Consider the following 22,056-nt stretch of genomic DNA (forward strand, 5'->3'; position numbering starts at 1 on the left):
CTCTCCTTCTAGTGATCTCTTTAATGAGGGTGGAACAGTCTGTGCTGAATCTCACACTTTTTCACAAGATATGCTGAAGTTAATGTTAAAAACAAATTAGCTGATTCTGGGGAGGGTGGATATGAAGCACTTCTTGATTTTCCATGGTATGACTCAGCTGTTTTCTAACAAGTTCATTAATCAAATCAGTAGTTATTGATTAAGATTAGGAAGGTGATAAATTAACACTTTAGTAATTAATTGCTTTGGAAGCTATCGATCCTGTTGCCAGATGTTTTGATTTAACCACTTCCGCCAGCAGTAGTTTCACTAAGAATTTTTCCTCTTTATTCTGGTAGCCACGGACAGCTAGTGACGCCCGGCGCTTTTACACGGGGCGACCAGTTCATCTTGACAAGATGCTGATGAGCAAGGTGAAGGTGCCCCACACGTTTGCTGTTCACTCATACACACGACCGACTGTGTGCCAGTACTGCAAGAGGCTTCTTAGAGGACTCTTCAGACAGGGTCTGCAGTGCAAAGGTGAGCGCAGCTGAAGAGAGAATCTTTCTAGAGGTCCAGTGGGATGCAGAATACTAACTGGTCTAACTGGTTTACCTGAACTGTTTTTGCAATCCTCTCAGACTGTAAGTTCAACTGCCACAAACGGTGTGCATACAAGGTTCCTAATGACTGCCTTGGGGAGACCATTGGAGGTGAGTGAAGATGAATGTATTACCTTTGTGATTTATAACTCCATTAACCCTGCATGGATTTGATTAATGCATGGTTCCGTTCTCAGAATTAGATTGTTATCTAACAACTCTGAAACTCACTAAACTGATCATTTTATCTTCTCAGAAAACAGAAGTAACTGTGGTAAGTATTATTGGTAATAGTTTGCATGTAAAGCTGTATTATTTTCCATAGCTTTGTAGAAGTAGAAGTTACAGCAGAAGAAAGTAGTAGAATTTTTTTTTCATTGGATATTTAAAGTTGAGATGCCATCAACCCCTTTTTTCCTTTGTTTTTGCTCTAGACATGTTGAGTCCCACTGCAGACCCTGAGGTTCCAATGGACTTCAGTAGTGAGTACGACGCCTCAGACAAGTCTTCAATAGATGACTCGGATGAGGCCTGCAGCATCCCTGGTTCCTTTTCTCCTGACAACAACCAGGATGGAGTCAGTGGAGATCAAAGGTGTGAGGACTATAAGAAGATTTGGACTCATATTGGGGGGGGTATTGGCTTGTGGTGCAGTCCAAAGATGAGTCATGGGCCCCAAATTCCTGTAGCCCCCCACCCGCAGGAGGTGTTGTAGGGGTTGGGTGCAATGTGTTTTGTGCAGCGGCCAAGGTCAGAGGCCCTGGGGGACCGATGCCTAGCTATCGAGACTGGCTATCGGTACATGGAATGTCACCTCTCTGGTGGGGAAGGAGCCTGAGCTAGTGTGTGAGGTTGAGAGACATTGGCTAGATGTAGTCAGGCTCACCTCAACGCATGGCCCGGGATCTGGAACCAGTCTTCTGGAGAGGGGCTGGACTCTGTTCCGAGTCTGGAGTTGCCCTCGGTAAGAGGCAGCGAGCTGGGGTGGCTATTCTTGTATCCTCTCGCTGCTGCTCCTCCACACCGACAGGAGCCAGTTGAGGTGGTTTGGGCATTTGACAAGGATGCATCCGACCAGGAGGAGGCCCGGGGGCAGACCCAGGACACGCTGGAGAGATTATATCTCTCGGCTGGCCTGGGAATGCCTTGGGGTCTGGACTTCTCTGCTTAGGCTGCTGCCCCCAGGACTCGGCCTGGGATAAGCAGAAGAAAATGGATCGATAGAAAGGCTGTTAAAAATTTAATTAAGCACACATTTTACCTGCTGATCACATTAATGCTGTCTCTCTCCTTCCAGTGTTTACATTCCTTTAATGAGGGTGGTACAGTCTGTGAGACAAACAACCCGTCGATCCAGTACAGCTATAAAGGAAGGGTGGATGGTTCACTACAGCAATAAAGACACACTGGTAACAACACTATCCATAATTCCTATACTACCCTCTTTCTAAAACTCAATGTATGAATCATTCTGCAGTTCTGACGAGTAGCAGAACTTAAGTCAATTTGTTGTAGATGCACAAACACACTTTCTTCACTTTCTCTTCCATGATTTATGGCAGCAAGTTTCTTCTAGACATCTATTTTCCTCTATCTAGCAGCTTGCTTTGCAGCCATTTCCACCTTGATGAGGTCTCCACTTTATACACTTTATTCCTTCCTTTTCCTTAATATTTCTGTGTATATGAGGTTGAAGTGCCCTGAAAACATTACAGCACTCAGCAGATGTAATAATTTCAACCTAAAATCCATTTCCTGCCTTCTTTCTCTTAAAATCTAAAAATTTATATTTGACCTTTAAGGCAGTTTGTTTGTCTATATAGTTTTTTCATCACTGGTTCTTTTTATTCTTTTCCCTCTCGCTGGCTGCACTAACACTCTTTGTTCACTTTTGTCTTTCTCTCAATTCCCACCTGTTCATCTTGTAGCTTAAACTCCTCCTTATCCATTTTCTCCTTTGGCATTTGGTGACATCCCTTTTGATTCCTAAAATTTACCCCCAGTCCATGCCCCATCTTTCATACTCTGCCCTCTCCACATCACATTCGTCTTACCTTTGTTGTTCCATCCCAACATTTCACCTTACTCCAACCCCCAACAGAGAAAGAGGCACTACTGGCGTCTGGACTGTAAGTGCATCATCCTTTTCCAGAATAACACCACCAACAAATACTACAAGGTAACTATAGCTTATGTCATAACAAGCTAAGATTTATTTGAAATGTGAAACCCTTTTCTTTTGCTCACCCAACCATTCATTTCCCTGCAGGAGATCCCTCTTTCTGAGATCTTGGAGTTGCGTCCCGCTTCTGACTTCAGTCTTGTTCCCCAAGGCACCAATCCCCACTGCTTTGAGTTTATCACAGCCACTATGTGCTACTTTGTAGGAGAAGATCCCAACACCCTGCCCTCTGTCACCCAAAGCCACCCCCAGGCTGTCCTACAGACACCTCCCTCCCCCAGCCAGGTGGCACCCAATAGTGGCATTGGGCGTGAGGTGGCAAAAGCATGGGAAAGCGCCATTCGGCAGGCCCTTATGCCAGTCATCTTTCAGGATGCACCACCAGCTGAGGGGAATACACCTCACAGTAAGTTGAGAAACATGCTGATTAAATAAAGGGCACTTTTTCTGGAAGATTGCATTGCCAAGGTGAAAAAACACAATTTAGAAACATTACGCTGTTTGGCCTGTGCATTGTTCCTGTCACTGTTTTTCCTTTTCAGGACAAGCTTCTGTCAGCATATCTGTGTCCAACAGTCAAATCCAAGAGAATGTGGTATGACTTGCGGTCAAAGCAATTTCTGTCAGTATTTATATTAATTATACATTAAGCATTGTGCATGAAATATTGCATCCCTACAGGATATTGGCACAGTGTACCAGATCTTTGCTGATGAAGTGCTTGGATCTGGGCAATTTGGAGTAGTGTATGGAGGTATGTGCACCTATGTCTGATAATGGAAGTGATCAGTGGATTGATGTGACAGTTAAAGTGCTTTGCTGGAAGCAATGATGTTTAAAGTTTGAAGAAGCAAAGCAGCCTCTGCAAAGCATGCACTATACTTACTTAAAAAGAAAGAGTAAACTTGTGTCTTAAAGGAGTACTTTAGTCAGTTTTCATAAGTGATGTTTCTCAAGCCAACATTGGTCACTACTCCAGAGTAAAAGGTAGAAAATGTAATAAAATCTGGGTGTATAGAGCTACAAAGAAGCAAAGTTATCACACCTCCCATAAAACTCAGAGAAGGTTCACCTATCCCAAGAGCTGCATCTCAGACTCTACAGGTCCCAGTTAGCATTTTAAATGTTAAAGTTATGATAGTACAGTTAGAAAAATACTGAACAAGTATGGCTTGTTACGAAGGGTTGCCAGGAGAAAGCTTTTCTCTCTATAAAGAACATGGCAACACAGCTTAGGTTTGCAGAGTTGCAGCCAAACAAACCACAAAACCTTTGGAAAAATGTCCTTTTGGACAGACAATGCCAAAATGGAGATGTTTGGCCATAATGCTCAGCACCATATCTGAAGAAAACCAAACAGCATATCAGCACAAACATCTCGTACCAACTGTCAGGCACAGTGGTGGATGAGTAATGATTTGGGCTTATTTTGCAGCCACAGGACCTGGTCACCTTGCAGTCATTGAGTCGACCATGATCTCCTCTATATACCAAAGTATTCTAGAGTTAAATGTGAAGCTATTTGTCAGCAACTGAAGCTTGGCTGAAATTGGGTTATGCAACCTGACAATGATGGCAAGCCCACCAGCAAATCTGCAACAGAATAGCTGAAAAAGGAAATAGAGGTGTCCAGCCCTCAAGGTACTTTTGATTTTGCCTCTATTTCAAAGGAGTTGCCACAGCAGATGGATCTATATGCTTGATTTGGCACAGATTTTACACCTGATGCCCTTCCTGATGCAACCATCCCACTTATCTAGGCTTGGGACTCAGAATACACTAGATTGCAAGTCCCTGACACTGGGTTTGTGTCTCCTCCCCACTCTTAAATCAAAGATCTTTCCTATGTAAGGTTAACCACTACACTCTGGAACCACAGTCAAAATTCAGAACCTCAACCTAACTGAAATGCCGTGGTAGGACTTTAGCAGAGCTGTGCATGAAGGACCGCCTGCAAACCTCAATGAGCTGAAGCAACGTTGTAAAAGTGGTGCGCATGATGTGTGTAGAGTCCTTTAAAAAGGTTGTACTGTATCATTATGTAGTTTTTGGTTTTCAATCACAGTGTAAAAAAATCTGTTACTTATACTGTATTCAGGAAAGCACAGGAAGACAGGGAGAGACGTTGCTGTCAAGGTCATCGACAAGCTTCGCTTTCCCACCAAGCAAGAGAGCCAGCTGAGAAATGAGGTGGCCATCCTGCAGGTAAATGCACACATTTCACCGCACTTTCTCACAGCAAAAATCAGGTTTATAACTCTTTCTAAAAGAAAGTACAAAAAACATTTCTAACTGCACCATCACATTGAGAAATCTGTAAACTAATAATGATCTGTGCTATGTAGCACAAAATATCTAGATTTCCACCTACACAGTTCAAAAAAAAAAATGTCAGAAAAAGAGAATGTCTCATACTTGCTTCTATTATTGTTCCTATCATTAATTATTCTAACTGGGGACCAAGCGGCAAAGCTGTAGGCACCCATAGTGATTCTAGGTTTTCTTATTATTATTATTATGCCAATATCATCAACTTTTTTTCCTTTCTAATGGGAGTCTATTGAACCATCTGGTCAAAAAATGTGAAATTTGGCACACTTCCTCAGGACAATCATCATTATCATTTTCACCAAGTTATGTGCCACTACCTTGAGCACTGTAGCACCATGATTTGGGCAGAAGCATTTGTCTGTAGCAATTAATCAAATTCTTTTTGCGCTGATCTGGGTCATCCTCGTTGAGATGGTGCAGCAGCTGGAGTTTGTAAGGGTGCCATTTGTGAGTAGCTAATATCTGCCGAAGGGATGTTCGACTGATGCCACTCTCCAGTGACATGCGGGGAGTGCTACGCTGTGGGCTCTTGCTGAATGAAGCTAGGACAGCCACTGATGTTTCTTCATTAGTGACAGTTTTCATGCATTCACATTTTGGCAAATCCAACACTGAACCAGTTTCACGAAACTTGGCAAGCAGTTTGCTAACTGTAGCATGGGAGATGGGTGGTCTCGTAGGGTGTCTTGCATTGAAATCTGCTGCAATGACCCGGTTACTGCGTTCACCAGACATCAACACAATTTCTATCCGCGCCTCACGTGTTAACGTCTGCGACATGTCAATGGCTGTAAACAAAAAGAAACTTGTAAATAACTCATGAAAGAATAAAGTTACGTTAAAACCAAGCACACCATTGTTTTTCTTGTGAAATTCCCAATAAGTTTGATGTGTCACATGACCTCTTCCCATTGAAAAAACAAAAGTTAGATCCACAATGGCCGACTTCAAGATGGCCGCCATGGTCACCACCCATCTTGAAAAGTTTCCCCCCTCCCATATAGTAATGTGCCACAAACAGGAAGTTAATATCACCAACCATTCCCATTTTATTAAGGTGTATCCATATAAATGGCCCACCATGTAGTACTATTGTTTTTTTCTTTTGTGATGGTGACTTCTCAAACAACAGCAGAACTGAAAGTTCTTAAAGTACATAAAGAATTCATATATGGGAGACTAAATGCAAAACCACACAACTGTCTTAAAGCAAAGGCATTTAAATACAGAGACTTAAATCAGTATCAATATTGTATAGTTATAATTAAAAATAAATTTCAAACAGAAAAACTGAGTCTTTTCAATCATTACGCAATTTTTGAAGGTTAATAGAACATTTGAAGTGATCAGTTTTTTATTTAACTTTAGTATTATATTTAGAAATGTATTAAAACACATAACTGTATATAACTATTTTATTCATACCAAATGTGAAAGACTCCACATTAACACTGTCTGTTATTATTCAGAAAAATAATATTTAAAAATATGCTTTGATTTCACCTTCTTGGTTGGGACAGTTTTCTTGAGCTTCATTTATAAACATAATTAGATTTTATTTTTTTCCCAGCAGATGGAGACAGTGGTACACCAGTCTGTCTGAACTTATTTATAACTCTTTCACCATAATACCCGACTTCTCCTTCAGCTCTGTGGTTACTCACTTTGTTGTTTAGAGAAATGGGGTTCCACATTTGTTAATATTCATGAAAAACATGCATGACTTCTGTGGAATATATATAAAATTCAGCAGTTAATACTTTTTCAGTTCTATTTCCTTCTGTGGGTTACTGTCTGGCTGATATTTTCAGCTCCTTTTATCTCCTCCTGTCACACTCTTCCTATCTTGAACAATCTTTATTTGTGCTCCTTCAGTTCGCACTCTTTATCACAGTTTTTGTCTGGTATGTTTTTACACACAACACATTTTTTCTTATCATCCAACTTCTCCCTATACCCCCCCCCCCCACCCTCTGTAATATCTCTCAGAGTTTACGTCACCTGGGCATTGTGAACCTGGAGTGTATGTTTGAAACCCCAGAGAAAGTATTTGTGGTGATGGAGAAACTACATGGTGACATGCTGGAAATGATTCTCTCCAGTGAGAAAGGCAGATTGCCAGAGAGACTCACGAAGTTCCTCATCACACAGGTGTGTATGTGTGTTAAATGTATGCCACAGTATTCAAAGTGTTGCGGTTTTGTGTGGTAGACACTTGTTGACCTAAAATGTTATTCTGATGCTGCAGTGTTTTGCTGCATGCTTTTTCTGGTCTGTTTTCATGATGCATATTTTTGAATCACAAGATTATGCATATTCTAAAATGAAGCTTTGTGGCTTTGTTTTTTTGTATTGGGTTGTCTCATTTGTGTGGTTATGCATGTGATGTTGGTGTGCATACAGATTCTCGCAGCCCTGAGACATCTGCACTTTAAGAACATCGTTCACTGTGATCTAAAACCTGAAAATGTGTTGCTTGCCTCTGCTGATCCCTTCCCACAGGTACACACACACACACACACACACACACACACACACACACACACACACACACACACACACACACAAAACCAACCAGTTCCTATGAAGCAAATGTGGTTTTTGCACTTTGCTTGTGTCGAAGCACTTGCTCATATACATTTCCTGACTTTGAGTTATTGTCATGAAAAGCCTCAGTGTTTCTCACTGTCCCAACTGTTTACTCTTCTCAGGTGAAGTTGTGTGATTTTGGCTTTGCCCGTATCATTGGTGAGAAGTCTTTCCGTCGCTCGGTGGTTGGCACACCTGCCTATCTGGCCCCAGAGGTTCTGTTGAACCAGGGCTATAACCGCTCACTGGACATGTGGTCAGTCGGCGTCATTATGTATGTCAGCCTCAGTGGGACATTCCCCTTCAATGAAGATGAAGATATCAATGACCAGATCCATAACGCAGCCTTTATGTATCCTCCTAATCCCTGGAAGCAGATCTCCAGTGATGGTAATCTCAGAGTTGGACCTGACTCGAGATTTTTTGTATTACATACACCGTGAGATGGAAGTCAGTATACATTATGTGGTACAACTTGTCAAAACTATTGGATTAGTTTTTGCAATAAATATATAAAATGTTATTAAACATAGTAGTGGTACCTCTAAAAGAAACCTCAGTGCATTTGAGAAAGAACGTGAAATGTCAACGCAACAACAACAAAAAAATAATCAAGAGTTAAATGTTATTTTCAGAATATTGGTCTGTGATAAGCTGCCCTGCACTTCTACCACAACAGAGGGTTAGCGTTAAGATGCAGACGGCATGATGAAAAGATAATAACTATAATGACTGTGTGTGTGTTTTTTTTTTTTTTTCTTATGATTTAAATGCGGCAGTTTGTTTTTACTGAATTACACACATTTGTGTTTCCAGCTATCGACCTGATCAACAACCTGCTGCAAGTTAAGATGAGGAAACGCTACAGTGTAGATAAAAGTCTCAGCCACGCATACTTACAGGTATTATATATGAACTGCTCACATGCACACATTAAAATAATTGATTGTTCCACTCTGTTGTTACTGTATTTTTTGATGCCATTTTATCCATTATAATCATAATTGGCAATTAAAACTACAGGATAAAGGCCACTTTTTTTTTTTCTTCAAATACAGTGAATTTCAATAACTTTAGTTTCAGAGCAGTAACTTAAGACCTTAAGGTTCAGTAAAATCTGTTGCTCTTAAAGAAAATGGAAAATATAAATCCGAGGCTCTGCACACATATCCAAGCAACGACAGCTTAGCTCAAGGCTTGATTTTTTTTTTTTTTTACTTTTATTGAAAATATAAGAGAAGAAGCTTAGTTTTAAAAATTATGTTTTCTTTGACTGCACAGTTCTTAAATTCTTGTTTCAAAACAAAATGTTTAGTGGTGGACAAACAGGCCAGGGTTCTCTGTAGATTTAAACCAATCCGTGGCTGCTGTTGTTTTTTTTTTTTTTTTGGTTGCAAGAATGTCAATGGATTAATTAATATTCAGTGTCATGGTAGCCATGAGTGGGCTGAAAGCATAATTTATCATTTCAGGGTCATTCTAGTTCTTACTTACACACATGCAAGTATACACCTAAACACACACACACACAGTACCAGTCACAAGTTTGGACACACATTCTCATTCAGTGTTTTTATTTATTTATTTTCCTACATTGTAAATTAATACTGAAGTCATCCAGACTATGAAGGAACACATAAGGAGTCATGCCGTAAACTGTGTTAAGTAAAAAGTGTTAAACAAACCAAAATATGTTTTCAATTTTAGATTCTTCAAAGTAGGCACCTTCTGTTTTGGTTACAGCTTTGCACGCTCGTGGCATTCTCTCAATCATGCCCTTTCTCAATCCTGTATGTATTTCTTCATAGTTTGGATGACTTTAGTATTAATCTACAATGCAAACAATTTTTAAATGATGAAAAACCACTGAATTGGAAGGTGTTTCCAAACTTTTGACTGGTACTGTACACGCACACAAACAAAGGACATAAAGTGGTTACTGTAAACAAACAGTGCCTTCACATCGATCTAATCTTTGTGCTTCCCGACACTCCATCCCTGTGTTTATTCCTGTATGTGCTTATTCCTATTTGTCATTTCTCAGGACTATCAGACATGGCTGGACCTGCGGGAACTGGAGACTAAACTCGGGGAGCGTTATATCACCCATGAGAGTGATGACAGCCGCTGGCAAATGTATGCCCGTGAACATACTCTGCCATACCCCGCTCACTTTGTGCCTCTTCCTCTGGCACAGGCTTCTGATGATGAGGACGGTGGGGAGGACTCAGATGTACAAGGTCTCACAGAGAGGGTCAGCATACTCTGACCACAGAGAGGCAGAGGACTCAAGCTCATTTAGAAAGGACGAAAGAAGCAGAGATAAGGAGGCTGTGATGGTGGCCTTAGATTCTAAAAAATCACAGTTGCAAAGAATCGTGGTTTTATATGAATAGTGTCCAGCTGATTAGCGCTGTGTGGGAGCACTCAGTTTTACAGTTATAAATCCAATTTCTCTCCTCCAGCCTTTAAAGCATTGACTCTGCTGTTATTGGTCCTCTTTCATCTTTTGAATTGCTGAATTCCTTTTATGATAAAGACTGCTCAACTCTATTTCACATTCTCGGTTCAGCTGTCCTAGGGTGCCTTTCCAGATAAAAGTGGGGGGGATGACCCATAAATCTGAATTTGTCAGAGGAATGAAAAGCAGCATGTTCGTTCCCTCTCTCACTGTAGCAAAGCAGGAAATGGCAGTTTATCACAGGTGTAGATAAGAGTGAAAGTTTGGCTTTCAAAAATATTTTTCTATACAAGTAGTACTAAAACCTAACTGAAACTTTACAAAATTAAAAGCAACATGATTTTTTATGTATTATGGTATTAATGGGACTGACTGGAATTACAGAAAATTCAGTTCAGTCTCTTCTCAGTGATGGACCTCTTTACAGTAACAAAAGACTTCCTCTGTGCTGGTAATTACTGAAGCGAATCCGCAGAGAAAAGCCATCTATATTCACAAATGCATTCCCATAAATTTGTGTTCTGTAGTGAAAACCAAAGGTATTGATCTGGCTACAACAAATCCTCCAGTAATTACCACAGGTTTTGGGCCACAATGGAGTTTTAGAAAATTATATGTAATTAAAGACGCCATTATGAGTTTAATCGAACTCTGGCATGGGGGCAGTTTGATACTTGCACTGACTAGACAGTTTTCAGTCATGTGAGACTTTTCTACCTCCAGCTAACAGGCTACATAGCAGTAACAACCCTCAGTAGCTATTGCTGGAAATTGCTTTTATTGTGTTCTAGCCTGTTGTTACCCATCTCTGAGGTCAAGCAGTTCATGGAAATGATCTATACTGTTAATGATGAGCAGATAAATGAACACATCTTTCAGAAAATGCACATTTTTCCCTTGTGATGTAGGCGCTTGGATGGACAGTGAGGGGGCACTAAACTAGTTTGGAGAGCTTATTTAGTACAACTATTGACTACCTTTCATGTCAGTATGTTACATATTTCTGTGAACTAGAATTATCTAGATTTGTCATTGAATATACTGTAGTTATGTTGGCCTGTTCTATGAATGTGTAACCTGAAGTTTATATAGCTGTCAAATATGTTTAGACTGTGTATAACACATTTGAAGGATGATCCTGGCTTTTAGATAATACAAACCTCTTACAGCATTGTCTTTGTCTTTGAGGTTTTATATAACGTTGCGTCCATGCATATGTAACTGTCACTTCTCAATTTTCATCTTATTCCTGAGAAAATGCACACAAAACATGGATTTAGTGCTAAATTATTTGTCGGCCATATACAGATAATTAGGTTTTTTCCCCCTTGTAATATCTTTATGAAACAAGGGCCATTACTGTGCCTTTAGATTTTCGGTGATAGAAGACATGCTTCATATAAAGCATAACAAAAGAGTAAGGATGATTTGTTCTGCACCAGTAGTTTTCTGCTCACAGCCTGACAGGCTGTTATTTCTTTTACCTCTCAAAAGAAGAGCAGATTTTTTTCCAAATATGCTGCTTGGTACTTTCATACAGACACAGGAAACATGGGCTAAAAAATATGATGGAATTGTGTATTCATGTAACCAGGAGGGGGGGGGGGGGTACTCACAGCTCTCAAAGAACATTTCTTTCTTTCTTTTATTCTTTCTTTCTTTTTTTTTTTTTTTTTTTTTACACCTCACAGTCTGAGTGGCACTCAAGAGGACCCTGTGGCAATGGAGGCAAAGACACTGAATTTCTTTCCATTGTTAGATGAGCACACTTCAGCCATTTATACTGGTGGAAGTGCACCCCTATTGCTCCTACTCTACATCCATCATCATTGCCAAATAATTCCACATGATAGATGCTTTCTCTCATTCCTTCCCCCTTTTATTTCTTTCAAGTGTCAGTAACTTTGGAGCTGATGGGATAGAATCAATTTTCCAGTCTATTGTCTTAGCATTGTCATGTCGATCCCTCCACTTAGTAAGCAAACGAGACAGACCCAAACCTCAGAGAGAGGTACCTGGCACCGGAAATTAGGTTTCTGTTGAGTTTTTAATCTGTGACAAGCAATATTAATCTAGTTTGTTAGAGTAGGAGGAGAATGAGTTGCTGACGTTCAAACAGAAAATGGGGAAGAATGTGGCCTTTTTTGGTGGAGTCAGGTATTTTAGAAACTGCTGGTCTACTGGGATTTTCCCATACAACAATCTCTAGAGTTTACAGAGGATGGTCTGAAAAAGAGGAAATAAGCCTTGTTGATGTCAGAGGTTAGAGGAGAATGGTTAGACTGCTTTGGCTTGATAGGAAGGCAACAGTAACTCAAATAACCACTCATTATAGCCAAGGTATGCAGAAGAGCATCTCTGAGTCTGTTGAACCTTGAGGCAGATGGACTACAGCAAGAGAAGACCACACCGGGTGCCACTTTCCTCAGCTAAAAACAGGAAAAACCGAGGCTACAATTCACACAGGCTCACCAAAATTTGACAAGAGATAGCTTTGCATTGTCTGGTCTGATGAGTCTTGATTATTGTTGCACCATTCAAATGCAAGGGTCAGAATTTAGTGTAAACTACATGAAAGCCTGACTCCATCCTGCATTGTATCAATAGTTCAGGCTGGCAGCGGTGGTGTAATGGTGTGCTGGATATTTTATTGACACACTTTGGGCCCCTAAGTACCAAATGAGCATTGTTTAAATGCCAGAGGCTATCTGAGTGTTATTGCTGACTATGCTAATCTCTTTATGACCACGGGGTACCAAACTTCTGATGGTTGTTACCAGCAGAATAAAACACCATGTCACAAAGCTCAGATTATCTCAAACTGGTTTCTTGAACATAACCATGACTTCACTGTACTCAAATGACCTCCACAGTCACCAGATCGTAATCCAGTAGAGCGCCTTTGGAATGTGGTGGAAAGGGGAGATCCACATCATGGATGCGCAGTCGTCGAGTCTGCAGGAATTGTGTGATGCTATCATGTCAGTGTGGAAAAAAAATCTCTGAATATTTTTTAAAATCTGTGCCACAAAAAATTGAAGCAGTTTTGAAAGCAAAAGGGGGTCCAACCCAGTGCTAGAAAGGTGTATCTAATAAAGTGGCCAGTGAGGGTACTTAGACCTAAAACTGTCAGATTGATTTAAGCAGTGCATTCTGGAGGGTTTCTTTTGCTCCAGATTCATACACATTGTACACAAAGGTCTCTGTCCATGTGTTGATTGTTATGAATTAACATGTAATCTAGGTGCTTATCTGCGTGGTTTTATTTTGTTTGTGGGCAAGGGAATACTTTAGCTTACCATACTTTTGCACCTTACCAGACTTTGGCCCTACAGACAGTTTTCCTTTTTAGAATCAGTTCTGTAAGAAAAATATTTTTTTTAAAAAATCCCCAAAAATGATCCCTTTAAAAAAAAAAAAAAAAAGCACTTAAAAGTGAAATTTTATCTTTGAACTTTAATTAAATTAATGTGGCTTCCAGACAGAAAAAGCCACTGATTACTGACTCCTGTAGCACATTTTGTCATCTGAACCTCTGAGAGCTCCCAGTGCTCATTTCTTGTGAAATTCAGTGGACTCTAATGTTTTTGCTATGTAGCTCTGCTTGGGATGCCACACACATGCACACACATACATGCCAATTGATTTCAGCCAGTGGGTGCAATTCCATTTAGTCTCAGGCTTGTTCAGAAGTTATCAGTATTAATGAAGTCTGTGGGAGAGAGTGGTCAAAATTCAATTGGCTGTGTGTTCAAGAGGTTGCCAGCAGTGTTCTTAACCCAAAAAAGTGTGATCTTATTTATGGTGAAACTACTCCTAAAAATAACTGGAATTAGCAGTCACATGTTGTAGTTGTATGTTATCTGTAACACATATCAGCGTTTCATTGCAGAATATAATTCTACCCACCAAAGGTTGGAAGGTGGACTTAAAGTAATCAGTGTTTACCAAGATTTTCAGTCATTTCCCTTTTCTTGTCATCTCATGCTTCCTGTGATAACTATCAGCTCAAGCACTCAACATAAACCCCACAAACCTCGTTAGCTCTGGAAATGTTTTGTCTCTGAGTGTGTAACATGATCACAAATTCTGATTGCACTTTCCTCCAGTTGGTACGGCTGCACAACCGATGACCTACAGCTCGGCCATCGGGTACATTAAAAGGCTACACCAGCTGCTGAGTTTGCCCCTGCACTTAGGCATAATGCATTTTGAAAGGCGATAGATCAACAGTGTAAATCAATTTACAAAATTACAGAAAATTGCAGAGCATTTCTGGCTGTCATGCAGATTCAAAGGTACTATACCAGGACTCGATCTACATCAAACCACTATGCAATGCACAGAACTAAACTCCTACTTTTATTATAAAAATGCCTACATCTGTGTTTATATTACATCAGGATTGTATTTCTAGAACTACTTATTGCAGGAATTTTTTTTTTTTTTTTTTTTTTTTTTTTTTTTTACATCACCACGGTGGCGTAGTGGTTAGCACTGCTGCCTCACAGTTAGAATACCATCTGGAAGGCCTGGGTTCGATTCCACCTTGGCCCAGGCCTCTCCCTCTCTCTGTGTGGAGTTTGCATGTTCTCCCCGTGCTTGCGTGGGTTTCCACCGGGTACTCCGGTTTCCTCCCACATTCCAAAGACATGCACTTACTGGGGTTAGGTTAATTGGCTAATCTAAATTGCCCATAGGTGTGAATGAGAGCATGAATGTGAGTGTGAAAGGTCGTCTGTCCCTCTGTGTTGGCCCTGCAACAGGCTGGCGCCCTGTTCAGGGTGTACCCTGCCTCTCGCCCTATGACAGCTGGGATAGGCTCCAGCCCCCCCCCGCGACCCGTAACAGGATGTGCGGAAGCGAATGGATGGATGGATGGATTTTTTACGTCATGTTCATTACTTTGCTCTCACAACTGATTTCTCAATTGCTGACTGTCCCATTAGTGGCGCTGAGTCTGCTTCATGTAACATTAAGGTCAATAGTCATAAAACATATAAAAACACAAGCAGATAAGCCACACAACATTGGTTTTGCTATTGAGGGCAGGACCCATGTAGCAGTGGAGCTTTTTTTTTTTTTGAGTTGATGGAGATCACGCACACACTAACATGGGTTTTCAGAGGTTTCGGTGAGAACACTGTTACAAGGAACTGAAATGCACCAAATATGCCCGTAACCATGTCCTGTTCTCTTTTACCAAAATAACAAAAGATTTTTCCACCTGTCAGTGTCATACTTGTAACTTAAAAAGGGAAGTTGATAAATTTAATCTCCACATGCTCAACCTTCTAAAAATGTTGGCAGACTTTACTGCGCTTAAACTTGTAGGTATCGCAATTTTGTCACGGGGAGGTCTTCTCTTTCAAAAACGGTAATGGTGGCTGAGGTGTCAAACCAGAGTGTGACTGGCTGTAACTGTATTACCTTTAAAAATGAAAATGTGAGCACTGTAAGGCTAGTGTACTACATAACAAACAAATAGGGAGCAGGATCATCTGGAAATGACAGATATGGTGCAGAAGCCAGAATTGAACTCTAACGCGTATACATTAATTGAAATGCTACTCAGTCATTTGTTTATTAGAGAAAAATTGAAAGAAAGAATCCTATACCAATAAAAATGCTGATTCTTACTCATACTGAAATTCAGCTACACTGATAAAACTCAAAACTTGTGGAACAAAGGAGTGATACTGTAACAAAGCACTTCAGAGGAAAGATGTGACACCTTAAGTGGTGAAAAAAGAAATAATCTGGAAGTCCCCCTTTTTGACCGTTTTATTCAGTCATTGTCAGAATATATTAATCATTTCCTCTTTATAACTGTCCTCTTTTACTCTCCTTTTTCTCTACCCCACCTCAGATATGCAATCTTACAATAGTCACACCTGCTGCTGATGTTTACTGAACACATTACCAGATCAGCCACGGGATTGCGTCACAGATGCTTTTTAATAACAAGAGTTTCCAATACTCCAGTGACACAGTGCTGAGTTATGACACATCTGAGAACTACAGTGCTCATACCACCCAGTACAGAGCACCAAATCAATCTGTGTTCTTTATCTTGCTCGTATATCACAGTGAAGTGGTTGAAGCTTTTCTGATCCTACAAAATACAAATAAAGTGATGCTATTAAAATACTCACTGTGAAGTAAAATGGGGAAGATGAGACAAGAAACACGCTATGTGGCTGTCTGCCCACAGATTAAAAAATTTCCCTTAAATGGGAGAGGAGGGGGAGGGGGCTTTTTTCTGGTGTCTCAGGGACATTACATCTACATCATATCGTTTCAATAACTTCAGTTTCGGCCCAGCCATGAGTACTTCCTGCCTGCACGTGTGCAGAAGCAAACCTCCCTCCCTCCTACGTGTCTTCCCCTTTTCATACTTCGCCCTTCTGCACTTCTTGCTGACATTTCAGCTGTGGCTGTCAACAGGAACTCTCAGCAACTGGAGCAAACTACACAATATTGAGAGGGGAAAAATATCCTTGCATCCATAGCTATTGAATTGGCTGATAATCATCTAGCTCAGCATTCATTTGAGAGCATGTGGAAGTGCAGTGGCCTGGCTGCAGGTCAGTAGCTCTGAAGAGTCTCTTCTGAAGCTTGTTCTCTGACCTTCCTGGACTGATCTCTGCTAAGACTGATGCAGGTCTGGAATGTATCTGACTCTCTTCGCCCGCTGGAAAACTTTCTATGAGACACACCTTTCTATCAAAAAACAGGTGAGGTGAAGCTTATGTTTAATTTTTTATTTAAATAAATGCCTTAGGAAAGGAACAGTTAAAAATCAACTTGTATCATGTTTTCCAAGTTCTTAAATATGGTAAAGGTATTAATTTATTTTGAAACCTCACTTTATATGCTGGGCTTCTTCTCATCCCCAGTGCATTACTGTCAAGGGAAAGCTGGCATGCTTAAGGCAATGCGTACCACCGCTGTAAAAAATAATTAGGTTTGAAATGTTGATTCTCTGCAGGGTTGAATGTTTTCTATGATTCTCCCAGAGGTGCTTTATGACAGCATGTTGGTGAGGGCAACAGAAAACTGAAGAAGAAACTGTGGACTGTTAAAGTTTTGATATATCACTTTGCTATTGGGGAGACATGTCAAAACGCATACTTTTTCCCTTTTTGTTTTAAAAGGCAGTGGTCTGCCAATCAGCACATTCTCCCCACTCAAGAGATAAGGCTAGAATGCTGCTCTTTTAAAGGCTCACTGGTAAAGAGGATTTCTAATGACAACCAGGCTTACCTCAGCATGTAATACTAACAAACACATAGTTGGCTCAGATGGAAGAAATGAGAGAGTAAAGCCCTGGCCAGCTGTGTAAAGCAGGCCTATATTTGGATTTTGACATAGAAGAAAATACAAATAAAACATACTGCAGAAGAACAAAAAGATGCACGCGAAAGGAGAAATTAGAAAAAAAAGTGATTCTGAGAAGCATGTGAATAGAACAAATTGACAGTTATAGGTAAGCTTACTCTTTGGAAAAAGGGAAATACCAGTCTATGACTAGTCATTGCATCTAGACTGATGACTAAATGTCCTGTTTATTAATTCAGATTTATGAGCAAAACTTTCCTGTTATGCAGTCACAATAGTTCCCCAAGTCCCGTTCTGAAAATTTCATGAAAAATCCATTAAATCAAAACCATTTCAAACACACCTGTGCAGAGGCACATGTACAGGCTGCACATTATCATCCCCTGAAGACAATCTGACTCCAAATGGCTTCTCTATTATTGAGTTTTCTAGACGTTAATGGCATTAGATGGTTCCTGAGCTCAGAAACACACCAGGGTCAAACCTGAGAGAGGGAGAGAACAAAACACAGAGAAGGCCACAGAAATAAAGAGCAAAGTTTTGATTTCCTAATGCCAAAATCTGAGGAATTTGAAAGAATAAAATATCTGCACAAAACATTATTGAAAAAATCTTGTGCTGTGTATGAAATGATTAAAAGGATGTACATTAAGGATAGTGTGATAGATTTTCTGGTAAAATAGATTTTTTTTCTGTAAAAGTGTAATGCCACATTTTGAAAACAAACTAAAATAATCCCTCGATGATCACAGGCACCTAAATGAAATTGAAACAGTGTCTAAGTTTGTACCGGGGTGTTAAATATGAGTAAATATACAAATTATTAACTGGAGCCAGATTGTACATTCTATAATAAAACATCCTTTTTGTAATGAAATAAAGCTGGCAATATTAACAACATTTTGTCCAGTTATACAGTTTTGCATGCCTATAGTTACCTGATAAAAACAAAAGCATAACCAGTTCAACTTCATAACAGTTCTTTTGAAACAATGTTTCGAATCATGTAGCACACATAGGAGTTCTTCTGCACTCAGGCTTTAGTTAACTTGTTTTGAACCATTTACAGTTCTGGGTAAAGAGACTAAAGAGTCCTACAATGCTGGTATGAACAGATAAGGAGATGAAGGAAAGATGTCTTCTTCAGAGTCAGTGTCAAAACCTGCCTGTGTAACAACACTGTTAGTATTTGAGGTCAAACCATTGACCCACTGAATGGTTACCTCTACCAGCTGATACGGTTTACCCCATAAACTTTTTTGGCAGATTCCTTTATTTCATATATAGATAAATGTTAAGTAACACAGCAAAAGTTGTATATTATTTTGGGATACTTGAAAAGATGGTCATGTTCCACATCAAATGCATAACATTTCACTGAAAACAAGTACACTCTAAAAAGTGAAAGTTTAGTGAATATCAATTTGTTTGTACTTCTTAACTTCATGTATTTTTTTTTTAATCTGACATATAATTGAGTAAAACATAAAAATGTTTCCCCTACATACATATTAATGCGCTGCATACGAGCCTTGTGATATAAGTCATTTACAGTCTGCAACATGCTGCACAAAACTTATCCCACAAGCCTGTAACATTATTTATCCTTATCTTTTTTATTTAAAAAAAAAAAAAAAAAGAAAAGAAAAAAGAACAAAATCAGTCTCACAGCTGTTTATTTGACCTACTCTCTATCTTAACTCCTAAAATAGAAAATATCACTAGACTATTTGTTTCATTTTGCAATCCTTTTGTCTACTGGATTACACAAATCTCTAAGATGTGTCTGCCTAACAGGCGCAAATTATACCCAGAGCTCTGTGCTGGACCAGGTGTGATGATGCATCTACAGAGTAAATCAGGGAGGGAATTAATTGATTCCTTTATGGAGTGCATGAAGTTCACATTACTAATTCTTGAAGCTGCAGTAAACATCTACCTACGTCATGTCCAGGTAGAGGCAGGTTCTGCTAATGCTTGTTATATTAAATTAAAGGGAAACCAAACTGTCGGTCTTTCTCTGTAACAACACACTTAAATTGGCAATAACTGGTCTGACTGACTATATGACTGTCGACTTTTTTGTCCCTGGATGATTATAAATTCTTATTGTGCTAGAAAAATGAAATGTAAGCTGTATTAATCATTAATTACTGCAAAATGCAAATGATCAATTTGCCAGTACATTCTGTGCTGCCTTGTGCTGCAACTTAGATTTAGATAATGCGGGAGAACAAGTGCAACAATTTATAGATAATTTAACAAAAAGCAGCATTAACATAAACTTGTGCTCAACTCAAGTGGGAGCAGAAGCTTTGATGTCAAATTCACCTGAAAGGCATCAGTTCCTTAATGCTCTCAGTTTCCATAACACCGACACCCAACGTATGACGTATTCTCCATACAGAGCAACTGAGGCAGTAAGAAGGTACATTTGGCAGTCTCACTTTCTATTAGAGCCATGGGTGCAAACTGTTATCATCAGGGAGCATGACTAAGCCTGTATTAGGGAGGGAAGGACTCTCAATGAGCCTCTGCCCAAACACCGTATAGTGTGCAGAGTCAAACAATCTCACATTCAGAAACATCAGGACAGCCAAATTATTGTTTTTATCTGTTGAGCTTAGTGAACTGTGAAATAGAACAGGGTTGTATTATATGCTTTTAAGGTATAACACTGAAGTCATGTTATTACATAAATTGTCACTGTATTTAATTTGATTTATTTATGTACTTTTGTCTTGCAGGTGAATTTGTAACCAGGGAAGTGACAGCCAACTAAAGGCACCATGAACGCAACACACAAAAACTCATCTTGTGTTCAGTTTGAAGAGAGCGCTGTCAGTGACTTCTTGATGTCTGTTTACATCCTGGCTTTTGTTTTTGGATTGATCTTTAATGTACTGACCCTTGGCCCCATTATTCAACAAGTGAAGCAACAAAATGTTCTGGGAATCTTCCTGCTCAACCTGTCTATCTCTGACTTACTTTTCATCATCACTATGCCCCTTTGGATTAATTATTACCGCTGGGACCACCGCTGGATGCTAGGTTCTTGGTCCTGCAACGTAGCTGGCTTTGTCTACTACTCTAATATGTATATCAGCATCTACCTGCTCTGCTGTATCTCTGTGGACCGCTGTCTGGTGGTCAGTTACCCACTCCGCTTCAAGACACACCGAACATCTTGCTATGCCTGGATCCAGTGTGCCATAGTTTATGTTGTAGTGGTGGTGATACACATCATAATGCTCATCTATGACAATCTCAAAGACGCCCATGATGAAAACAACAATAATGACCGTTGTTATGAGACCTACCCTATGGAGAAGCCTATTGCCCTGTTTAACATGCTCAGAGTAGGCCTTGGCTTCCTGATACCTCTGCTAATATTGGCAGTGTGCTACTGGAGGGTGCTGGCCACTGTAGACCAAAGTCCTGGCTTGAGTGCCCAGGTTAAGAGGAAGGTCCGTCTCCTCTCCTTTGGAGTCATTGGGATCTTCTCAGTTTGCTTTGCTCCATATCACCTTCTTTTGCTCATACGCTCACTAGTATTTTATAACAGCAATTTCGATACATCTCATGATGGAAGTTACTGCAAGTTTGAAAAGCAAATGCACTTCTTCTTCTCCTGTATGCTGGCACTGTCCAGTCTGAATTCCGTGGTGGACCCTGTGCTGTATGTGCTGGTCAGTAATGGAGTCTGGGAGCAGATCAAACTGATCTGGAGATGCCCTAGACAGGTACAGACAGAAAACCGTGCACTCACTGCTTACAAAAGAGCAAAATCTGCCGCTACTTCTACTGTTAATTTAATATGAAAAATAAGCTGTATGTTATAGACAAGTGTGTGTGTGTGTGTTTGCATATCTATACAGGATTATGCATGGCAGCTTTTACAATTCAAATCTTTATCTCATGAGTTAAGTAGCAGGATTATTTTCATTCCACAATTAACTGTTGTTTTGTGTATGTGTAATCAGACATTCGTTGGGGCCACATCTGGTTGTTATTTTTCCTTCCTTATATCCTGCACAGTGTAAGGAGGAAGCTGAATAATGTATGTGTCTCAGTGCTGGTTGATTGGATTGTAGTCTCAGGTTCTGCTCTCCCAGGGGTTCTTCAGTAGAAGCCACTTCTTACTTAGTTGTTGGACTCTGTTTCTGGAACTGAAGAGCCCTTGTACTTTTCTTCCAATCTATACAATGATAGTGTGACTGAGCCACCCTGATAGTTAAATGTGCATTACCTCTAAAGCATGCTATAGAAAGTGTTTATTAGCAAAACTTTGTGTGCCCAGTGTCTGAAATGTTGAAACAAGAAACCAAATAAATAATTATTATGTCCATGTGCTCTGGTTTTAGTTTATTTCATGCAGACAGTATGCAACAATCAGCGCATACACTGATCTCTTAAGACATTGCCATCACACATATAGATAATCATAAATCCAGCAAAGATGTGTGCCGCACGTGTCAATTGGACAAGGAAAGCAATTATGAGGTGTGCATGGGAAAAGAAGAAAGCAAAAAAATATAAAAGGAAAAAAAGGAGCTAGAGAATCAAGA

The 22,056-nt window shown here is 39.9% G+C and overlaps 2 protein-coding genes across 3 annotated transcripts in view; both read left to right on the forward strand.

The window, feature by feature from the left end:
• prkd2 (protein kinase D2) overlaps nt 1-11,318 on the forward strand; it is a 37,714-nt gene extending 26,396 nt beyond the window's left edge. Inside the window, exons 5-19 of one of the 2 annotated variants that reach the window (XM_030744488.1) lie at nt 339-522; nt 624-695; nt 841-858; nt 1,019-1,178; nt 1,882-1,993; nt 2,686-2,763; nt 2,854-3,172; nt 3,309-3,361; nt 3,448-3,520; nt 4,865-4,971; nt 7,087-7,248; nt 7,501-7,599; nt 7,809-8,076; nt 8,503-8,588; nt 9,731-11,318. In XM_030744488.1, the coding sequence (XP_030600348.1) occupies nt 339-522; nt 624-695; nt 841-858; nt 1,019-1,178; nt 1,882-1,993; nt 2,686-2,763; nt 2,854-3,172; nt 3,309-3,361; nt 3,448-3,520; nt 4,865-4,971; nt 7,087-7,248; nt 7,501-7,599; nt 7,809-8,076; nt 8,503-8,588; nt 9,731-9,955 (2,016 nt within the window). In that variant the 3' untranslated portion in view covers nt 9,956-11,318. The remainder of the gene's footprint in view (nt 1-338; nt 523-623; nt 696-840; nt 859-1,018; nt 1,179-1,881; nt 1,994-2,685; nt 2,764-2,853; nt 3,173-3,308; nt 3,362-3,447; nt 3,521-4,864; nt 4,972-7,086; nt 7,249-7,500; nt 7,600-7,808; nt 8,077-8,502; nt 8,589-9,730) is intronic. The other variant, XM_030744489.1, reaches the window with a different exon arrangement.
• A 5,272-nt stretch (nt 11,319-16,590) lies between these two features.
• On the forward strand, nt 16,591-21,780 carry gpr184 (G protein-coupled receptor 184). Its single transcript, XM_030745182.1, has 2 exons — nt 16,591-16,884; nt 20,236-21,780. Exon 2 carries the CDS (start codon nt 20,278-20,280, stop codon nt 21,307-21,309), a length of 1,032 nt encoding a protein of 343 aa, XP_030601042.1. The 5' UTR covers nt 16,591-16,884; nt 20,236-20,277; the 3' UTR covers nt 21,310-21,780.
• The last annotated feature ends 276 nt before the right edge of the window (nt 21,781-22,056 follow it).

The sequence above is a fragment of the Archocentrus centrarchus genome, chromosome 13, assembly GCF_007364275.1.
Source record: "Archocentrus centrarchus isolate MPI-CPG fArcCen1 chromosome 13, fArcCen1, whole genome shotgun sequence".
In the NCBI taxonomy this organism is placed as follows: Eukaryota; Metazoa; Chordata; class Actinopteri; order Cichliformes; family Cichlidae; genus Archocentrus; species Archocentrus centrarchus.

What these genes read in the sequence shown, in the direction of transcription:
- gpr184 (XM_030745182.1), top strand. Translation starts at nt 20,278, where the DNA reads ATGAACGCAACACACAAAAACTCATCTTGTGTTCAGTTTGAAGAGAGC.